Source organism: Adiantum capillus-veneris, chromosome 13 (genome assembly GCF_014529385.1).
Source record: "Adiantum capillus-veneris isolate H3 chromosome 13, ASM1452938v2, whole genome shotgun sequence".
NCBI lineage: Eukaryota > Viridiplantae > Streptophyta > Polypodiopsida > Polypodiales > Pteridaceae > Adiantum > Adiantum capillus-veneris.
In genome coordinates this window covers 63,755,922-63,773,614 of record NC_140943.1, presented here as the reverse complement: position 1 = coordinate 63,773,614, position 17,693 = coordinate 63,755,922, and the positions used below count along the sequence as shown (strand labels likewise).

At 45.7% G+C, this 17,693-nt stretch overlaps 2 protein-coding genes across 2 annotated transcripts; both read right to left on the bottom strand.

Annotated features, from left to right (window-relative positions):
• Positions 1 to 13: 13 nt before the first annotated feature.
• Positions 14 to 10,789, bottom strand: LOC147444139 (uncharacterized). Its single transcript, XM_086526856.1, has 2 exons — positions 10,348 to 10,789; positions 14 to 1,646 (listed from the first exon to the last, which is right to left on the bottom strand). Exons 1-2 carry the CDS (start codon positions 10,765 to 10,767, stop codon positions 159 to 161), a joined length of 1,908 nt encoding a protein of 635 aa, XP_086382982.1. The 5' UTR covers positions 10,768 to 10,789; the 3' UTR covers positions 14 to 158.
• A 283-nt stretch (positions 10,790 to 11,072) lies between these two features.
• On the bottom strand, positions 11,073 to 11,582 carry LOC147444138 (uncharacterized). The gene has a single exon (XM_086526854.1). It carries the CDS (start codon positions 11,580 to 11,582, stop codon positions 11,073 to 11,075), a length of 510 nt encoding a protein of 169 aa, XP_086382980.1.
• Positions 11,583 to 17,693: the final 6,111 nt, after the last annotated feature.

The following is a 17,693-nucleotide window of genomic DNA, read 5'->3' as shown; positions in this document are numbered from 1 at the left end:
GCAAGGGTATCTGCATATATTTGGCAACGACTGTGCAGACACATTTTCTGGCATGGCATGGTGCAAGGAGGGCAAACCTCATGACAACGAGATAGACAGGAGTAGAACAGGAGACATGAGCTGAATGGCCACATTGAGGGAGTTCTTTCACAACTGGCTCAAGACATGGAGGGCAATCGTCGAAGCCATGACATAACCTCTGACATTGATGACCACATAGTGGATGCTTGCAAGGGCAGCGCTTTGGGCACACTATCTTGTCGTGACCACCAGCCCAAAGTTGGGCATGCATGGCCACAGCTTAACTGAAGCTCACATGCTTTATCACAGCCTCCATCAGGTGCACTTCTAAAGTCACTTGGGTTTTGAATTCTTGTCTCCCTGTCTGGGTGATTTTGACAGGTCAATATGAGAGCATTGCCATATGCATCAGACTGTTGCAGCTCCTTCACCACACCTTCCCACAGCTCTCTTTTTTTACATAACAGTTCCCCATTGCCAAACATGAACAAGCCATCTCTCGCTCTGGATAGGGCAACACACACACAGTTGGACACTGCTAGAAATCCAATTTTGCCGGGGGATCCAGCTGTGGGAAGAGAGTTACTTCTAACGAGTGAAAAGATGATGATCTTACACTCCTCTCCCTGATAGTCATCGACACTACTTACTCGTGGCAGCTTTGGTTGATCGTTGTCATGTACAAGATGGTTTGCCGGTAGCTTTTGTGCCAATTGCCGAAGTATCTCTTGCGTCTGGCCTTTGTACATGGATAAGATAGTGATGTCAGTGTACGCATACTGCTGTTTGATAAGGTAAGCACATAGCTCTACAACCAGTTGTGCTTCCACCGTATTCACTTTTCCCAACTCATCATCCCCTCTGTGTTCCTCAGGGGTAGTGTGATGTAGAAATAACACATTTGACTTCATGCCCTTGATATCTTCTCTTGAGGTAACAGATTCATGGTCTTTCAACATTGGATATATGCCAGAGATCAGCTTAGAGATTGATGGCCTCATGCGTCGCTGCACTCCAAGGGTGACATATTCGACCCCACTCTTCACCAGTCTTTCAAACAGAGAGACATCTAGCTGGTGCTTAACTGCCAACTTGTGCACAGCAACTGCTGGGCGGAGCTGTAAGTGGTCTCCAATCAAAATTAAGTGCTTGGTGGAGGCTGTTAAGCATGCCAAAATGTGGCTCTCAAGCACCTCTGCAGCCTCTTCCACCACAATGATTTCTGCTTGTAAAGATTTTAGAATTGAGTGGTTACGTGCAGCTGCAGTGGTGGTCATTCCCACTACTTTGGCCTTCCTCAAAAGGGATAGCTGAATTTCGTTTTCAATTTCCTGCTTCTTTTGGCACGTTTCTGTGAATTGAGTGGAAAGGCGAGTGATCTTTTCCTGCGCTTCACAATGAATTCTCTCCACCCAGTGTGCATGCAATGCCCTGCTAGCATCCCCATCTAGAGACCAAATATCAGTATGATTTTTCAACCTCTCTAGCCGCTGCTCGGCTGAAAATTCCTCTATTCTGCTTGGCATCCCTTCATTGCTGCATGTCCTAAGTGGCACATAAGGCATAGGCCTTCTTGCCTTAACCTCAGTCCATGCGGAACCTTCTGGCTCACATTGAACCTTGTCCTTTTGAAACCGGCCTGTTCAATCCAAAAAGGGCGGTAGACTTTACTTTAAACCTTGATTTAGCTTTCACCCATTATTAGTCGTCTATTTTACCTGTACTTTCAAGACACAACAAAGGGGAGAGGGATACAGGCTGCTAGATTGCACCTGTATGAGTAGACAGACACCAGATTGGCCCCTAACTTAGGCGCCCCTTTCGGTATTTCTTTATTGTTCAAAAGAGGAAATAAACGCTGTGGTTCCCTACAAGCTGCCCCGCACAAACTCGGCTGAATTTCCACTGTTCCAGCCCGATTTCGGCAGCATAACTGTACTAGAACCCTTCACGGTCAGTATTCCCACGCATTGACTGACTTTCCCGACGCATACGGGCACTTTGCAAAACCTGGCGAGAATCTGCAGCACGCTGAATTCTCTGTTTTCAGCCCTGAAAATGCGCCAGATCGCCTGTACAGCGGTCCCCTTGCGTCCCCGAACCTCCTGGGGGTATTAGGGTCCGTTTAGGGCCAAAACCCTAAACCTGCAAAAATACACAGCAGGCTGTAATTTACTGTTTCGGGCTCCGTTTCGCGTGCCGGTCGCATCCTTAGCAAGTCCTCGAGCTCCCGCACCTGTAGGGCTACTTGCCCTTTGAATCGGACGAGATTTCTGGCGTGAAACCTCTCTGAATTCACCTGTACCTGCGGGGGGATTAGCCGCTAGCTAATCCAGTACCTGTGCAAGAGGCTCTTGCCTCGGCAATCGCGCATGAACCCACACAATTGTACATTGGTCAAATGAAAAGCCCACTAGAGGGGCATAACATACTGCCAAAGGGGAGAGAGAGGGCAGTGCGTAGCGTGCAGGGCATCACTCCTGGCACCGCACTGTGCATAAGAGGGAAAGCAAGCACTCCATAGCTCTTAACCTGTGACAGAGACTTGCAAAATGAGCCTCCCAACTATAAATCACGTTTTTGCCTTCTCTATAAGTAGTAAACTGGCCTCAAAGTGCCAAGTGTCACTCATTTGTGCATTTTCCCGCTTTAGACCCTCGGGTCTAAAAATATCTCACCTGCAGCCTCTGTTGACTTGGCCACAGAGTAACAAAATGATCCCCATGTCAAACTGCACGTAATGACGCGAAGACATTTTCAGGTCCCAAAATAGCAGTTCCCTAAATTTTAGGAGATGCTGCCATTGTATCTTTCTAGGTCATCCGACCCTCTTTGTACACTGCGGCCACATCCAGAACTGAAATGTAGCCTCTGTAGCAAAGGATTCCACTTTGGCTAGTCAATGACCCCACTTGGCTAACCATAGTCCTTGTCCAACCTTAGTGCTCTCTTGCCCTCAGGCCTGGACTCCCTCTGGACAGTTCCACACTAGCTATGCAATGCAGGGCAGTTAGATTTCCGGTGTTTCCAAAAAGTGAAAGTAAATAGATAATAAGAAAGAAATCAACAAAAAGGATAGATAGTAGTCACACGCTGGTGACATACCCCCCTCTTGAAATCTCAAACGTCCTCGTTTGCATCTATGTCGTCCATGCTTACTGTCAACACTGATGTATTCAACACCTGTCGACACATATACGACACATACATGCTCATTGTCAACCCTGGTGTATTCAACACCTCGTCGACTCATGTATTGCCTGCGTGTGAACCCTGTCCCAATGACATAGTGGTAGCTTCGCACTCTGCCATTGCTTTGAGTCACTAACTTTCCAATGACAAAATGGTAGCTGCACATTTTGCCACTGTCTTATAGTACACGTTGGATCCCGTAACACTTTCGAGCATATCCAAACCGACAGTTTAAGAATGCAGTTACACATGTACTCTTCAATAGAAGCAATCACTGTATCCTTGACAAACTGACAAGAAATACTCACTTCTATAGCACTAATCAAACTTTTGGACATTCCATAAGAGCAATTGCCAAACTGACAATCTGTACAGCTCTAACATTCATGTAACAGGTATTTGATTTGAGCTCACTTTAAATACCATGTACATCATTTGTTTCAAAAGCCATTGTCACACTGACAATCCATGTAGCTTTGAAACTCAAGGGGTCAAGGTAGGTTGCAAATCGAAGGCTTCCAGGTAAAGTGATAACACAGTTGGTGACTCTGCAAGTTCACCTTCTTCCATCCACTTAGCATCCATTGGTGGATAGTTTCTGAACTTTACCAAGTAACGCCTAGCAACCTTGCCTTTCACTTTCCTTTCTTTGTGTGCCAAAATCTGTTCAGGGACCAAGATTTCGTCAAGTTCCTCGACTTCCGGCTGATCTTCAGCTGGTATATCTTCTGGCACATCACCCACATAGGGTCTGAGAAGACTCACATGAAACGCATTGTGAATCTTCCAACTGTCAGGCAATTTCAGCCTATATGCAACATCACTGATTATGTCGCACACTTGAAAAGGCCCATAGTAACGCATGCTGAGCTTTGGAAAGAGTCTTTCCTTGCCCTTCATCTTCTTTAACCTTGCCTTTTCAAACCGTAGAAGCACCCAATCACCAAGTGAATATACCACTTCACGACGGTGACGATCAGCTGCTTTCTTTTGCTTTGCCTGAGTCCTTTCTAAGGCCACTTTGACCTTCTTGTACATTTCATCCATGTCTTGAACATACTTATCTGCTTCAAATATCTTATCCTTTGTATGCAGTATGGGAGGAACTTTCTTGCCACCTTCAACTATCTCAAAAGGTGCCTTGCCAGTTGATGAATGCACTGTATTATTGTATGCATGCTCCACCAATGGCAAATACTGCTCCCACTTTCCTTTATGCTCTGACACATAGCACTTCAGCAGATCTAGGACAGTAGAATTTGCCTCTTCTGACTGCCCATCTGTTTGAGGATGAAATGACGAAGAGAATTTGAGCGTGGTACCCATATTCTCAAACAAGCCTCTCCAGAACAAACTAGTCATGCGTGGATCACGGTCGCTAATAATCGACTGTGGCATGCCATGATACTTGAAAATATTGCTCATAAACAAGCGTGCCATCTGATCTGGCTTTATCTTCTTCCTGACAGGAATAAAATGAGCCTGTTTGCTAAATCTGCAAATAATGGTCCAAATACCATCGTTTCCTGTCTGCGTTCTCGGAAGATCAAAGATAAAATCCATAGCAATACTTTCCCATGGTTTATCTGGAATAGGTAGTGGTTGCAATAACCCTGGTGCCTTTTGCCTGTCAAACTTGACCTTTTGGCATATTAGGCATTCTCGCACAAAGGCATCCACATCCCTTCTCAATGTAGGCCAATAGAAGAATGTCTCTACCGCTTTAACTGTAGCATCGATACCACGATGCCCTGCATACGGTGGGACATGACTCTCTTCCATAACTTTGCGTCGCAATGGCTTTGTGACACACAATCTGCCATGCATCATCATGAACCCGTCTTTAAGAAGATAGTGTTCATGACGTTGTCCATCCATTAGTTGCTCGAAGACCCTTGCAAAATCTTCATCATTTGCATACTGTTCTCTCATATCATCAAGTTCATGATGATAAGGAATCGACACAGCTGAAATTTGTGGCTTTCTTGACAAGGCATCAGCCACAACGTTCTTCTTGCCTTCCACATGCACAATCTGAAAATGGAACATGGACAAGATATTTGCCCATCGCATATGCTTCTCAGATAACTTTGTCTGTGTCAAGAAGTATCGCAAGGTCTGATGGTCCGTTTGGACAACAAAGTCTGCACCTAGCAGGTAGTGTTTCCAACTTAAGAGCGCATGAATCACAGCCAGTAACTCTTTCTCATAGACCTGCATGGTCATCTCTGGCCCTTGCAAAATTCTGCTCTCATAGGCTACTACCCTGCCATCTTGCATTAGCACAGCACCAATGCTACTACCGCAGGCGTCGCACTGGACCACAAATGACTTCCTAAGATCTGGCAACACAATGACTGGATCTGAAGTCATCTTTTCCTTTAAGAGATTAAAAGCTGAAATCTCTTTCTGTGTCCATCTAAAAGTGACTGCCTTCTTTTGAAGAGCATGTAAAGGTGAAGCAATCTCAGCGAAATTTCGGATAAACCTTCTGTAATAGGAGCATAGTCCCAAAAAGCTTCGGACATCATGCACCGTCTTCAAATTTGGCCATGACTTGATCGCTTCAACTTTTGCAGGATCCATTCTGACACCATCCTTTGAGACAATGTGTCCCAGAAAGTGAATCTCTTCCAGAAAAAACTCACTTTTCTTTGCATTGATGAGCAACCTATGACTGCGTAGCTCTTTGAACACAATGGCCAAGTGATGCCTATGCTCCTCTTCATTCTTTGAGTAGACTATCATGTCATCAAAGAATGTACCAACAAACTGCTGGTGTGGACGGAAAATTCTGTCCATCATCCTATTGAACGTAGCAGGAGCATTTGTGAGACCAAAGGGCATCACTAAAAATTCGTAAAGGCCAAACGTTGTTCTAAAAGCAGTCTTGTGCACATCCTCTGATCTAATGCGGATCTGATGATACCCACTCTTTAGATCTATCCTGCTAAACATAGCTGCTCCTTCTAATTTGTCCATAATATCATCAATTCTAGGTATAGGGAACCTATTCTTGATGGTATTCTTGTTCAGTGCACGGTAGTCGATGCACATACGCCATGAGCCATCTTTTTTCTGCACCAACAATACTGGAGAACAGAATGGAGATGAACTGGGCTGAATCAGCCCTTTTTCTAACAGCTCCTGTACTTGGCCCATTATCTCTTTCTGCTGAGCCGCACTAACCCTGTACGGAGGCTTATTTGGTGGGCTACAGCCTGGCACCAAATCTATCGCATGGTCCTCGGGTCTCTCTGGCGGTAATTGAGACGGTAATGAATCGGAAAAACAGTCACTATACTGTTGTAAAAACATTGACCTTTCTTTATCTAGCACAGATAAATTTGATTCATCACAATCTGACACTTCACGTGCAAAAACCAAGTACGCAGAAAGATGCTTTTTCATTACAGAAGTAATAGCAGAAGCTGATACAGTAGGAATAGACTCCCCTTTAAGCTTTACATCCAGAATGTGAGTCTTTCCCCTGCTCTGTACAGTGATCTTTTTGTTGTAGGCATCCATGATTCCCTGTACACGAAATAACCAAGGAATACCTAACAACACATCACATCCGTCCAGTGGCATGATGTAAAATTCTTCAGCATCTACATAGGACTGGATATGTAGACGCAACTTTCCAATGATGGGTGTCACAGCCTCTGTATGGCCAGGACATGCCAAACCTGCCTCTGCTGTATACCCCATCTCTTCAGGTCTGATTCCCAACTTTGAAGCCAATTCTGGGGAAATGAAGTTGGCTTTGGCACCTGGATCAAAGAAGATAAGCACTGTTTGATCCCTAACCTTTCCCCATGCTCTGCAAAGCTCACTTGCATCTGAATTTGGCTTGTCGCCCACCATATCTGGCACTAGACCAGCCATGGGCTTCTTTCCTTTCTTGTCTTCCTTGTCTTCAGAATCAGCTGGCCTTTTCTTTGTAGGACAGTTGTAAGCGATGTGGCCAGGCTGCTCACATATAAAGCATTTGTTCTCTGTCCTCAGGACCTTCTTTTGCTCTTCTGATTTGCGAGGAAAACGTCTTTTCCATTTCTTTGCGGGTCCTTTTTCTGATTCAGCCGTAGCTTTGTCTTTCCCTGCGTTGGCCGACTCCTGAGTCCCTTTAGGAGCCTCATTGGGAACGTGCTTCTTGGCTGAATTTTTCTTGCCTGATCCTGCCTTGACGCCAGTGTTAAATTCACAATCTTCTCCCTTGAGCAAACCATTGCCAGTGTTTGCTACCTCGATGAGCTACGTCAAAGTAGTGACTTTGGTCTTTGTGCAGTATTTTCTCAATCCTTTGGGTAGGCCACAACAGTATTTTTCTATCTGTTCTGTCAATGGCACAAACCTATAGGAAGTTACTGGAAGTAGAGCTTTCCAAAACTTCCGATTGTAATCATCCAGATTTCTGCAAGTGGCAGCATTAAGCTGGTGCCATTCTGTCATGACATCTGCTTCGAAATCATCAGATAACCATGCTGCTGCAAAAATCTGCTTGAAGTAAATCCATGTGGACGGAGCTTGCCCTTGAAGCAATAAAGTTGTCCACCATTGTCCCGCATTCCCTGTCAAGAAAGTGGCTGCCTTGCGGACCTTTGAAGCCTCTGTAAAGTTTCCCCCTGCATAGGCCTTGTCAAACTGCTGGAGGAATGAAAGAGCCTTCTTCCTGTCATCAAACCCTGTAAAGGTCGTGAATGACACTCCTTTGCCACCTTCTTTGTACGGAGTTGGCCTCTCCAGCGGCGTTAAATTGTCATATGGAAGTGACTGAAACATGGGAACACTATTAGGGTTCATTTGTGTTCCTTGGCCGCTATTAACTTGACCTGGAAACGCCATATTTGGCTGCTGATTTGTAATTCCAGCCATACCAAAATTTGCTTGTGGCATCCCAAATTGGCCCTGAGTGCTTTGAAACCCTGGTTGCATACCCATGACACTGTACATGGGGTTAGGCATCATCGTTTGAGCACCCGCAAACACTGTTCCTGGCGTATAAAACTGATTTCCAGGTGCATGAACAGCCATGCTCTGAAATACCGATCCACCTCCAAAATAGCCAGGGTGTACTGAAGGTGGTGGGAAGACCTGTTGCATAGCCTGTAGGTTGCTTCCCTGCCCATTAGAACCAGCTATAGGCTGTTGAAAGGTGGCGGGCTGAACTGGTACAGCTTGAAAGACTGGCATCTCAGCCACCTGTTCTTGCACCTTAGGCATACGTTGTGGAGACTGCATGTTCTCCGTCAAGTGTACAGGTGTTTCCATTGACTGTGCGGTATGAATCACCTGTGTTCGAGCCTTAACAGGCTTTTGAATATGATCCAGTGACCCAACTTGCTGAGACGGAACCGGAGGTTGCAGAAAGGCTAAAAACCTCGGATTCTGCATTACTTGTGTGAACATAGCCACAACAGTAACCAACTGGGTCCTGAATATATCATCATCAGTCTGTGGTGGTCTTGAGGACTCACCCACTTCATGTGTCTGTTGACCCTGTGAAGAGGAAACCTCTTCAGTCACATCATCTGGTCTGTCAGCCATAATTACAATTCCCTGTGTCTCGTCTATGATCCCCTGTGTCTTCAAGCCCAAAACTGCCCAAGGCTCACTTCTATGGGAAAAAGTGATTTAATCCCGTCGATGGAACCATGAAACCGGCCTGTTCAATCCAAAAAGGGCGGTAGACTTTACTTTAAACCTTGATTTAGCTTTCACCCATTATTAGTCGTCTATTTTACCTGTACTTTCAAGACACAACAAAGGGGAGAGGGATACAGGCTGCTAGATTGCACCTGTATGAGTAGACAGACACCAGATTGGCCCCTAACTTAGGCGCCCCTTTCGGTATTTCTTTATTGTTCAAAAGAGGAAATAAACGCTGTGGTTCCCTACAAGCTGCCCCGCACAAACTCGGCTGAATTTCCACTGTTCCAGCCCGATTTCGGCAGCATAACTGTACTAGAACCCTTCACGGTCAGTATTCCCACGCATTGACTGACTTTCCCGACGCATACGGGCACTTTGCAAAACCTGGCGAGAATCTGCAGCACGCTGAATTCTCTGTTTTCAGCCCTGAAAATGCGCCAGATCGCCTGTACAGCGGTCCCCTTGCGTCCCCGAACCTCCTGGGGGTATTAGGGTCCGTTTAGGGCCAAAACCCTAAACCTGCAAAAATACACAGCAGGCTGTAATTTACTGTTTCGGGCTCCGTTTCGCGTGCCGGTCGCATCCTTAGCAAGTCCTCGAGCTCCCGCACCTGTAGGGCTACTTGCCCTTTGAATCGGACGAGATTTCTGGCGTGAAACCTCTCTGAATTCACCTGTACCTGCGGGGGGATTAGCCGCTAGCTAATCCAGTACCTGTGCAAGAGGCTCTTGCCTCGGCAATCGCGCATGAACCCACACAATTGTACATTGGTCAAATGAAAAGCCCACTAGAGGGGCATAACATACTGCCAAAGGGGAGAGAGAGGGCAGTGCGTAGCGTGCAGGGCATCACTCCTGGCACCGCACTGTGCATAAGAGGGAAAGCAAGCACTCCATAGCTCTTAACCTGTGACAGAGACTTGCAAAATGAGCCTCCCAACTATAAATCACGTTTTTGCCTTCTCTATAAGTAGTAAACTGGCCTCAAAGTGCCAAGTGTCACTCATTTGTGCATTTTCCCGCTTTAGACCCTCGGGTCTAAAAATATCTCACCTGCAGCCTCTGTTGACTTGGCCACAGAGTAACAAAATGATCCCCATGTCAAACTGCACGTAATGACGCGAAGACATTTTCAGGTCCCAAAATAGCAGTTCCCTAAATTTTAGGAGATGCTGCCATTGTATCTTTCTAGGTCATCCGACCCTCTTTGTACACTGCGGCCACATCCAGAACTGAAATGTAGCCTCTGTAGCAAAGGATTCCACTTTGGCTAGTCAATGACCCCACTTGGCTAACCATAGTCCTTGTCCAACCTTAGTGCTCTCTTGCCCTCAGGCCTGGACTCCCTCTGGACAGTTCCACACTAGCTATGCAATGCAGGGCAGTTAGATTTCCCGAGGGGTGTTTCCAAAAAGTGAAAGTAAATAGATAATAAGAAAGAAATCAACAAAAAGGATAGATAGTAGTCACACGCTGGTGACACCTTTGCCCTTGGTTTGATCATTATCATGCCATTGCTACCCTTACTTGTAGAAGGGCTGTCAAACTCATCAAGGATGATGTTCCTCCCATTTTCTGCAAGTTCATGGAGGAGATCACCATGCGGGTACTTGTCTTCAGTAGGATCCTCTGCCATTTCAAGAGCTTCAAAAGGGTTCTGCATTGAAGACGTCACTTCTTGTCTTCTCAACAAGTCTGGCTCCACGTTGTTTGTCTTTCTGCTTTCCCTGTCTTTTTCATGTAGCCACATTTTAGCAACTTTGTGAGTGTCACAACCCTTGTAGAAAAGCGAATGCAATTGCTCCTCTGTTGCAATACCATGTAGTGATTCTTGCGTCACATATTCTATATTCACCATAGCTGCACATTTAAACATTTGTTCCTCCAAATCTTTTTTCTGCATGTAGACTTCTTGTTTCTCGTTTCGTAACAACTGCCAGTCCCGCCTTCCTTCATGGAGAAGCTTTTGCAAAGTACAAGCTTCAAGTGTGGGAGATTTAGATCTTCCTCCAACTCTGACAATATTTTTTTCATGAGCATGAATACCCCCCTAAAAACTGATCAAGGGCATGATTTGTGTAGCAGATGACAAGAATTGGTCCACCTATTGTGTCTCCCTGCAGGCTCTCTCGCACTTTTTGTGGCAATGGTCTTAGAAGGCTTCCCCATCCGAAGTCACTGTTAATTTCTTTGATATTCTGCTTCAAATTAGCCAGCATGATTTTCACGATTGAAGGTTTTTCCTGTGCCTGGGGGACCTTGGATGAGTGCAAGCTTTTTTGTTAGACCATGCTTAAGTGCAGACATCTGGCTTTTATCTAAGGAATTTTGCCATTCAGGCCATGACTGCAGTATATGGAAGTGTGAGGTTCGTAGCTCAGCTTTCATCTGTGGGAAGATACTTTCAAAATCAAAGACATCCTCTCTATTCCTTTCTTTCAGGTAAGCAGGCTCTTTGATATGGGGTTCTAAGGCTATGAAATGCTCTTGAAAAGGTAGCTTATCCATTTCTGGGCGCTGCAAATTTCTCAACACGTGTGAGTACGCCTCAAAGTATGCAGCTGATGACTCTGCCATGACATAGGCGCTGCTGGCCTCTAAGGCTTGCTGCTCAGAGCACTCTAGAAGCTGGATGTCAACCGTGTCATTACTCAATTGTTCGACTGTCCTGTTTGCGACAACTGCCCATAATAGCGTTTGGAATTTGTCACATGACATGCACAGTAGGGAGCCCAAGCATTAGTCGCTTTGCTGATTGCCAATCAATCAGTCGCCACATATTTGCATTGAAAGAGACTCGGAAAACCATTGCATGACTGCCACACTGAAGGCCTGCGAGGCGAACATCTTTGTAGACATGTATGTTAGGGTCTCCTTTTGAGTTTTCACGGAGCTCATGAATGCCATCTCTCAGTGTTGCAACGCAGTCTTCTTGCATCAACCTGAAATGGGTATCCAAATACACTCCCACATTAGGATACCGAAGTCCTACTTGGTTCACAGGCAGATGATTTGGGTTTTCTTTTGAGAGTAGCTGTTCCTTAGGAGGTATAATGGGCAGTTCTCTGAAGTTTGAGCCCTACACAAAACATAACATCTACCTCAGCTTGGGTTTCATTACGTTCTAATTGAGTAAGGTGCAGTGGCTCTGACCAGTACCATTCCAACTTCATTACATCATAATTTCAACAACTTTTAACTAGCATTAGACAGTAATTTGTGTCAATTACAATTCACTTACCAAGCATTGATGACATGAAGACGTTAGGCAGCACCAGAGTTAAGGGGGTGGGAAGAGCAGATGATTGCTGACATAAGAGGGTTTAGCTACAATATCCTGTCTATTTATGGGGGTGGGAAGGCCAGGTAAATGCTTAACATTAGAAGGTATAAAGAAGATGTCTAGTGGGCAAAAATACTGTCTACTTGTTGTCCTACATCATCGTTAAGAGCTAGAACCAGCTCTCAAAATAAACCTTGGAAAACCTGTATGGGCCAAAATTAGGAAGTAAAAAGACTATTCTTGAAGGTTGTTAACTAAAATCCTCTAAATTTTGTAGGCCCCTTCATCTTTCAATTTAAGAACTTAAAAAGTATAGGTGGGTTTACAATAAACCTAGATTTTAAAATTTATCGTGCAGACTAGCTATCGTACGGACCAGCAATGCATGCTCAGATTGGATCATCTTAAAGAACTCTCAGTGAGTCATTCTAAAACAGCATTACGGGTACTCCAAAAACGCATTAGTGATTAGTTTGCATAACGGCCCTTTGTCTCCTATCATCTTCGTGACTACATTTATTTCTAGCTCAGTAGCATCTTTCATTGACGGATGATTTCACCCTCCATTCACAGAAAGAAGACTAATTACCCTCGATCATACCTCAATTTTTGGCAAAAAAGCGTACACGTTTTTCTATGTAGCACTAATCTTGAGCCTGCAAAAGATGGCTAGGACCACCCTCTTCTTTTTTTTTCCATGGGGTGTTTGACAATCCTAAGGTAGATGCGTGGAGTGATCACTCAATAAAAACTAAATCTCGGGAGGTCCAATTTAGTGGGACAAAAACCAATCTCGGGATTCTGCACTTGATCTCAAGACATCCACATCTGTGACTCGATCTCCCAGTACCCTTAGTTTAAGACCCAACGCCTTAACCAACAAGCACCTGCACGTTTGTTTGACACATGTGAGACCGTGGGGATATGAATTGAAACAAGCCATTTCAAGATAAAAACCAATGTCGGGATCCTGAGGTTAGTTTGTATTCCAAATGATCAACGAGCACGCTTAAGGGATGGCTAGGCTCCTTTTGAATGGGGACCATTGATCCCATGCACATGACCACATGACAAATGTGCTGAGGACATAAGACCACCAAGAGGGGCAGATCAGCCATCAATAAACAAGCCTGGTCTAGGGCAATTAAATTTATTTGGGGCTGGCACAATTCTAGAAGTACTTCACTAAAGTTTTTAGATAGCCATAGATTCCAAAAACAGAAAGTTACTCAGCATGAGGTAGAAACATGTTACTCTTGTTTAATTTCTCTACGTTTGTGAAAGGAAAAGTCCCCAATTGATAAAGCTTGTGAGAATTTTACTGCGTCCAAATCTTGACGTATTTATAAAAACTCGGTAAAAATTTAACACAACATTTTTTCCAACTAGCTGTGCATTCTTAGGTGCAATGAGGGGTTGTCAGGGATTGAAAGCACCACTTCCTTGCTCACACTGACACACCCAAAATTGAATCTGCCATCTCACATCACATGAACTCGCTCTCATGCACCCAATAAACCACTGTCAGCGATGCAAACACTTCAAATTGAGGTTATAGAGCACTTACCAGTCCAAGACTTTCCAATTTTTCATCCACAGCCTCCAACCTCTTCTTCTTGGCCCTTTGGTCGAGCAGACGAGCTAACATGTAGCTCAGATCCATCATAGAGTCATCGGTGATCACCTCATCCACAAGAGTTTTGAGCTCATCCAGAGGTACCTCCTTCCACCCATCGCTGGTGCGGCTCATGAGCTCTTCACATAAAAGGGCGTATGGCTCAATACAACCCAGGGTGGGCTTTACGCTGGTGCGGATATGTGAGTGCATCACATTCAGGAATTGGGATCCAATGAGAGCATTATATATTTTGTATGTGTCTTGTTTGAGCAAGCTGGTGCGCAGTTTTGGGCGGGTCAGTAAGCTCACAATTTGTTGCAAGTCTACTTGAAGTAGACGTGGATGGTTAAGCACGTGCAAGAAGCTGCTGTACCCTTCAGTAGAGGTGAGATAAGAAATGTTGTCATGCTCTGAAGCACTCTTCAAAGTGGCAAGCCATTTGTTAATCTCGAACTCATCAGAAAGCAAAGTGGGTTGCGTTGTATTTCTCTGATTACCAGCATCGTGCAAAAATTTGCATGCAGAGCCATATAGGCACGAACCAGCTCTGAAATGTCGACATGGACTGCGAGGCTGCGGCCTATTGTAAGAAGGTGGGGATTTTGTGCTTGGAGCATCGGCATAGCGACCATCGAAGGCATTGCTTGTGTGGTCATTCTTTACATGAATGTGCAGTTTGATGACATCAAGGTGGGATTTATGGAAGGAAACTGCTGCTAAAGAGAGGGACTCCTCACTATCAATGATCACAGTATCTTCATCTTCATCAGAGTATGAGAGCTCAATGTGGGAAGAGTTGCTGACGTTGGGTATTCTGCGATGTCTCGTTTCAGGGAAAGCTTGATCGACTAGCGATAGCAGCATAGAGAAGGTGAGCTGGGGAGCGAGGGGAAGAGCGAAGAGCTTGGCATGGTTAAGGTAGCAGAGCTTTAGGCGGGGGGCAATGGACGTAGCAGAGGGAGAAGACGGGCTGGAGCAGCTGGTGAGGGGGTGGGAGTTCTGATCGCAAGCGGCCATTGCAAGTGCCTAGCGGTCGTACGCGTACGCATTCACACAAAATAAGTAGAGCTCTGGTGCAGCGCAGCGAAGGGACTAGGACGTGTCTGTCTTTGAGGGAAGGGGAGTCCCCTCGTCACTATATGGCACGGCTCCAGCAGGGGGGATCTAAGGCCCAAATTTGGCGGCGCGAGGCGGCTTTAATCTCGGCCGTTGGATCATGTAGTGAACTAGGGGTGACCTCGGGGCAAAAATGGCACCCCAAGTTCACTCCTAGTTCAACCCCCCCCCCCCCGTTCACCCCTAGTTCACCCGCCTCGTCGGGTGTGAGTCGAACTTGGGACGTCTCGATTGCCACACGAATGCCCTACCACCATGCTAGCGCGCGTCACTATTCATGTTGGCATGGCACATGATAATATCCTAGTTTAGGTGCCCCTAGTTCACCCTAGTTCACCCATCCCTAGCTTACCCGCCCCTAGTTCACCCCCAGTTCACCCATCCCTAGTTCACCCCTAGTTCACTGTGTGATCCGACGGCGGAGATTAAAGCCGCCTTGTCCCGCAAATTTGGGCCCTAGATCCCCTCTAGCCCAGAGCCGTGCCATATAGTGACGAGGGACTTGGGGGGGGGGGGGGAAAGGAGATCGAGCGAGCGTCCCGCTGGTCTTGAACTTCACGCCCCAGACCCACTCCGCCAGAGTCAAGAGTCAAGACTCAAGAGACTCATTAAGTAATAAGGACCTTTCGCACCGATGATGAAAGTTCAAGTGTTCGAATCACAGTAATCCTAGAGGCTACATCCCACCCCCCCATGCCCGTGCCACTTAGTCCCGAGGATCGTCCACGGGCTTCAACACTAAGCCTGGGTTCAAACGAGCCTGGGTCTTTGAGGGGGGGGGGGGGGGAGAGAAGAGATCGAGCGAGCGTCCCGCTGGTCGTGAACTTCACACCCCAGACCCACTCCGCCAGAGTCAAGAGTCAAGACTCAAGAGACTCATCAAGGACCTTTCGCACCGATGATGAAAGTTCGAGTGTTCAAATCACAGTAACCCTAGAGGCTACATCCCACCCCCCCATGCCCGTGCCACTTAGTCCCGAGGATCACCCACGGGCTCCAACACTAAGCCTGGGTTCAAATGAGCCCGGAGGAACAAAAGCGAGCTGCAAGCTTACAAGCCTGACGTCGCCTCATCTGAACAACCTGAGAGGAGGTAGAGCCAAGAAGAGGGCGAGGTTAAGAGAGGCGTGCAATCTTCCGGGGGGTGGGTTGAAAGGGCTATGGTGGGCCTGGAGGAAGAGAAAGCTTGCCTGCAGCGATCCAGGTCTAACTACAACGGTTTGACGCCCTTGTGCGTGTGATTTCCACTGCAGCATTTGAACCCAACCTAAATACCACGGGGTATTGGATGAAGTGCATATGATGGGATCGACAATATTGACGCGAGGCACATTTTTTGGGAAGCCAGTACGTCATCCTGTTTATTTTTTTGTCGCGTGTTTACTCATTCCCCCCATCTTCTCATCTTAGTTTGCTTTGTTACAAAGTAGAGACTTATGGGACACGGGCTCGTGCGACCCGCCTATCGTGGGTCTCGCTCTCTCCTAACAACAGTTTCAAACGGACAATCTTATACAATTTTTCAAGCTCACTCACATGAGCACACATAAAAACACTCATATTTAAACCCTTGGGACATGAGGGTGGGTGAGTGGGCGCAATCCTATAAAACTAGGTGAAGCGAAGCTTCGAATGGCTGTTAAAAAAGAAACACTCACACTTATATATCTCTCTCATTTCTCTATTCTCGCTTTCAAATGTCTCTATGTCTGTACGAAGACTATGGTCGTAGAAAGACTATCAAAGTAAAGAAAACTCTTTGGTGCTGAGCCCTACTTCCATGTTTTGGGAGATTCAAAGTTTTGGGAGATTCCTTCCTACCATGTGTATGCCAGCCGTTATCAACCTTCGCACTCAATTGATTTCTCTAAAAGTTAGAGGAGATGATATTTTATTCAGAGTTTTGGGAGATTCCTTCCTACCATGTGTATGCAAGCTGTTATCAACCTTCGCACTCAATTGATTTCTCTAAAAATTAAGAGGAGATGATTCGAACTCGCACAAGCTTTATAGCTATGCCTTGAGACCGCTGAAGTAGCCAACCCACCACAGACTTGCGAATGTTGGAAAAGGCAAGCCATAAAATAAAATAAAAAATCTCAAGCATGGTCTACATGTCCGGTAGAACTTAACATCGCGAACTGTGCTTGTCTGTCTCGACTCTCCTGCCTCGACATGCGCCTCGTAGGCTCGCAACCCTTCCTCGTATGTCCAGTGCCTTGATGAGCACAGCGCCTTGTGCCCTTCCCCTGTTAAATCTCCCTGCCTCGCATCTTTTGTGATTCTGCATGTTTTCGGAATTAACACGAGCTGGTACCCCCTACTTCCATGACAGTGGACTCCTTGTGTTTTGTTCAAAGATTGATAAAGATCAAGTTTCTAACAACATGTCGTGGTAGCCTAGTGTTTTCACATACTAAATGTGATCAATAAAGCATGGGTTCTAGACTTTCACACATAACTTGGAATAACATCTAATTTGACTCCTTGCATTTTATTCAAAGATTAGTGTCTACCACACATAACTTAAGATAACCTCCAAAATTGGAGTAAATCTATTTATGAATACTAACTCAAACAAGAGAAAAACAAGAGAAAAAAAGTGATAAAATCAAGAGGCCTCCAAAATGACCATTAGGAGATGTACATAATTAAAAACAAGACCAAGAGAAGGAGAGGTAGCCTTCTCTGCATAAGGCTATGGTCACGCGAGGCTTAGTCACACCAACTCTGCGAGGGAGAGAGGAGTCATGACCAAGAAGGGACCTAAATCCTGCGATGACATACTCTTTTTATTCGAATCAAAATGTAA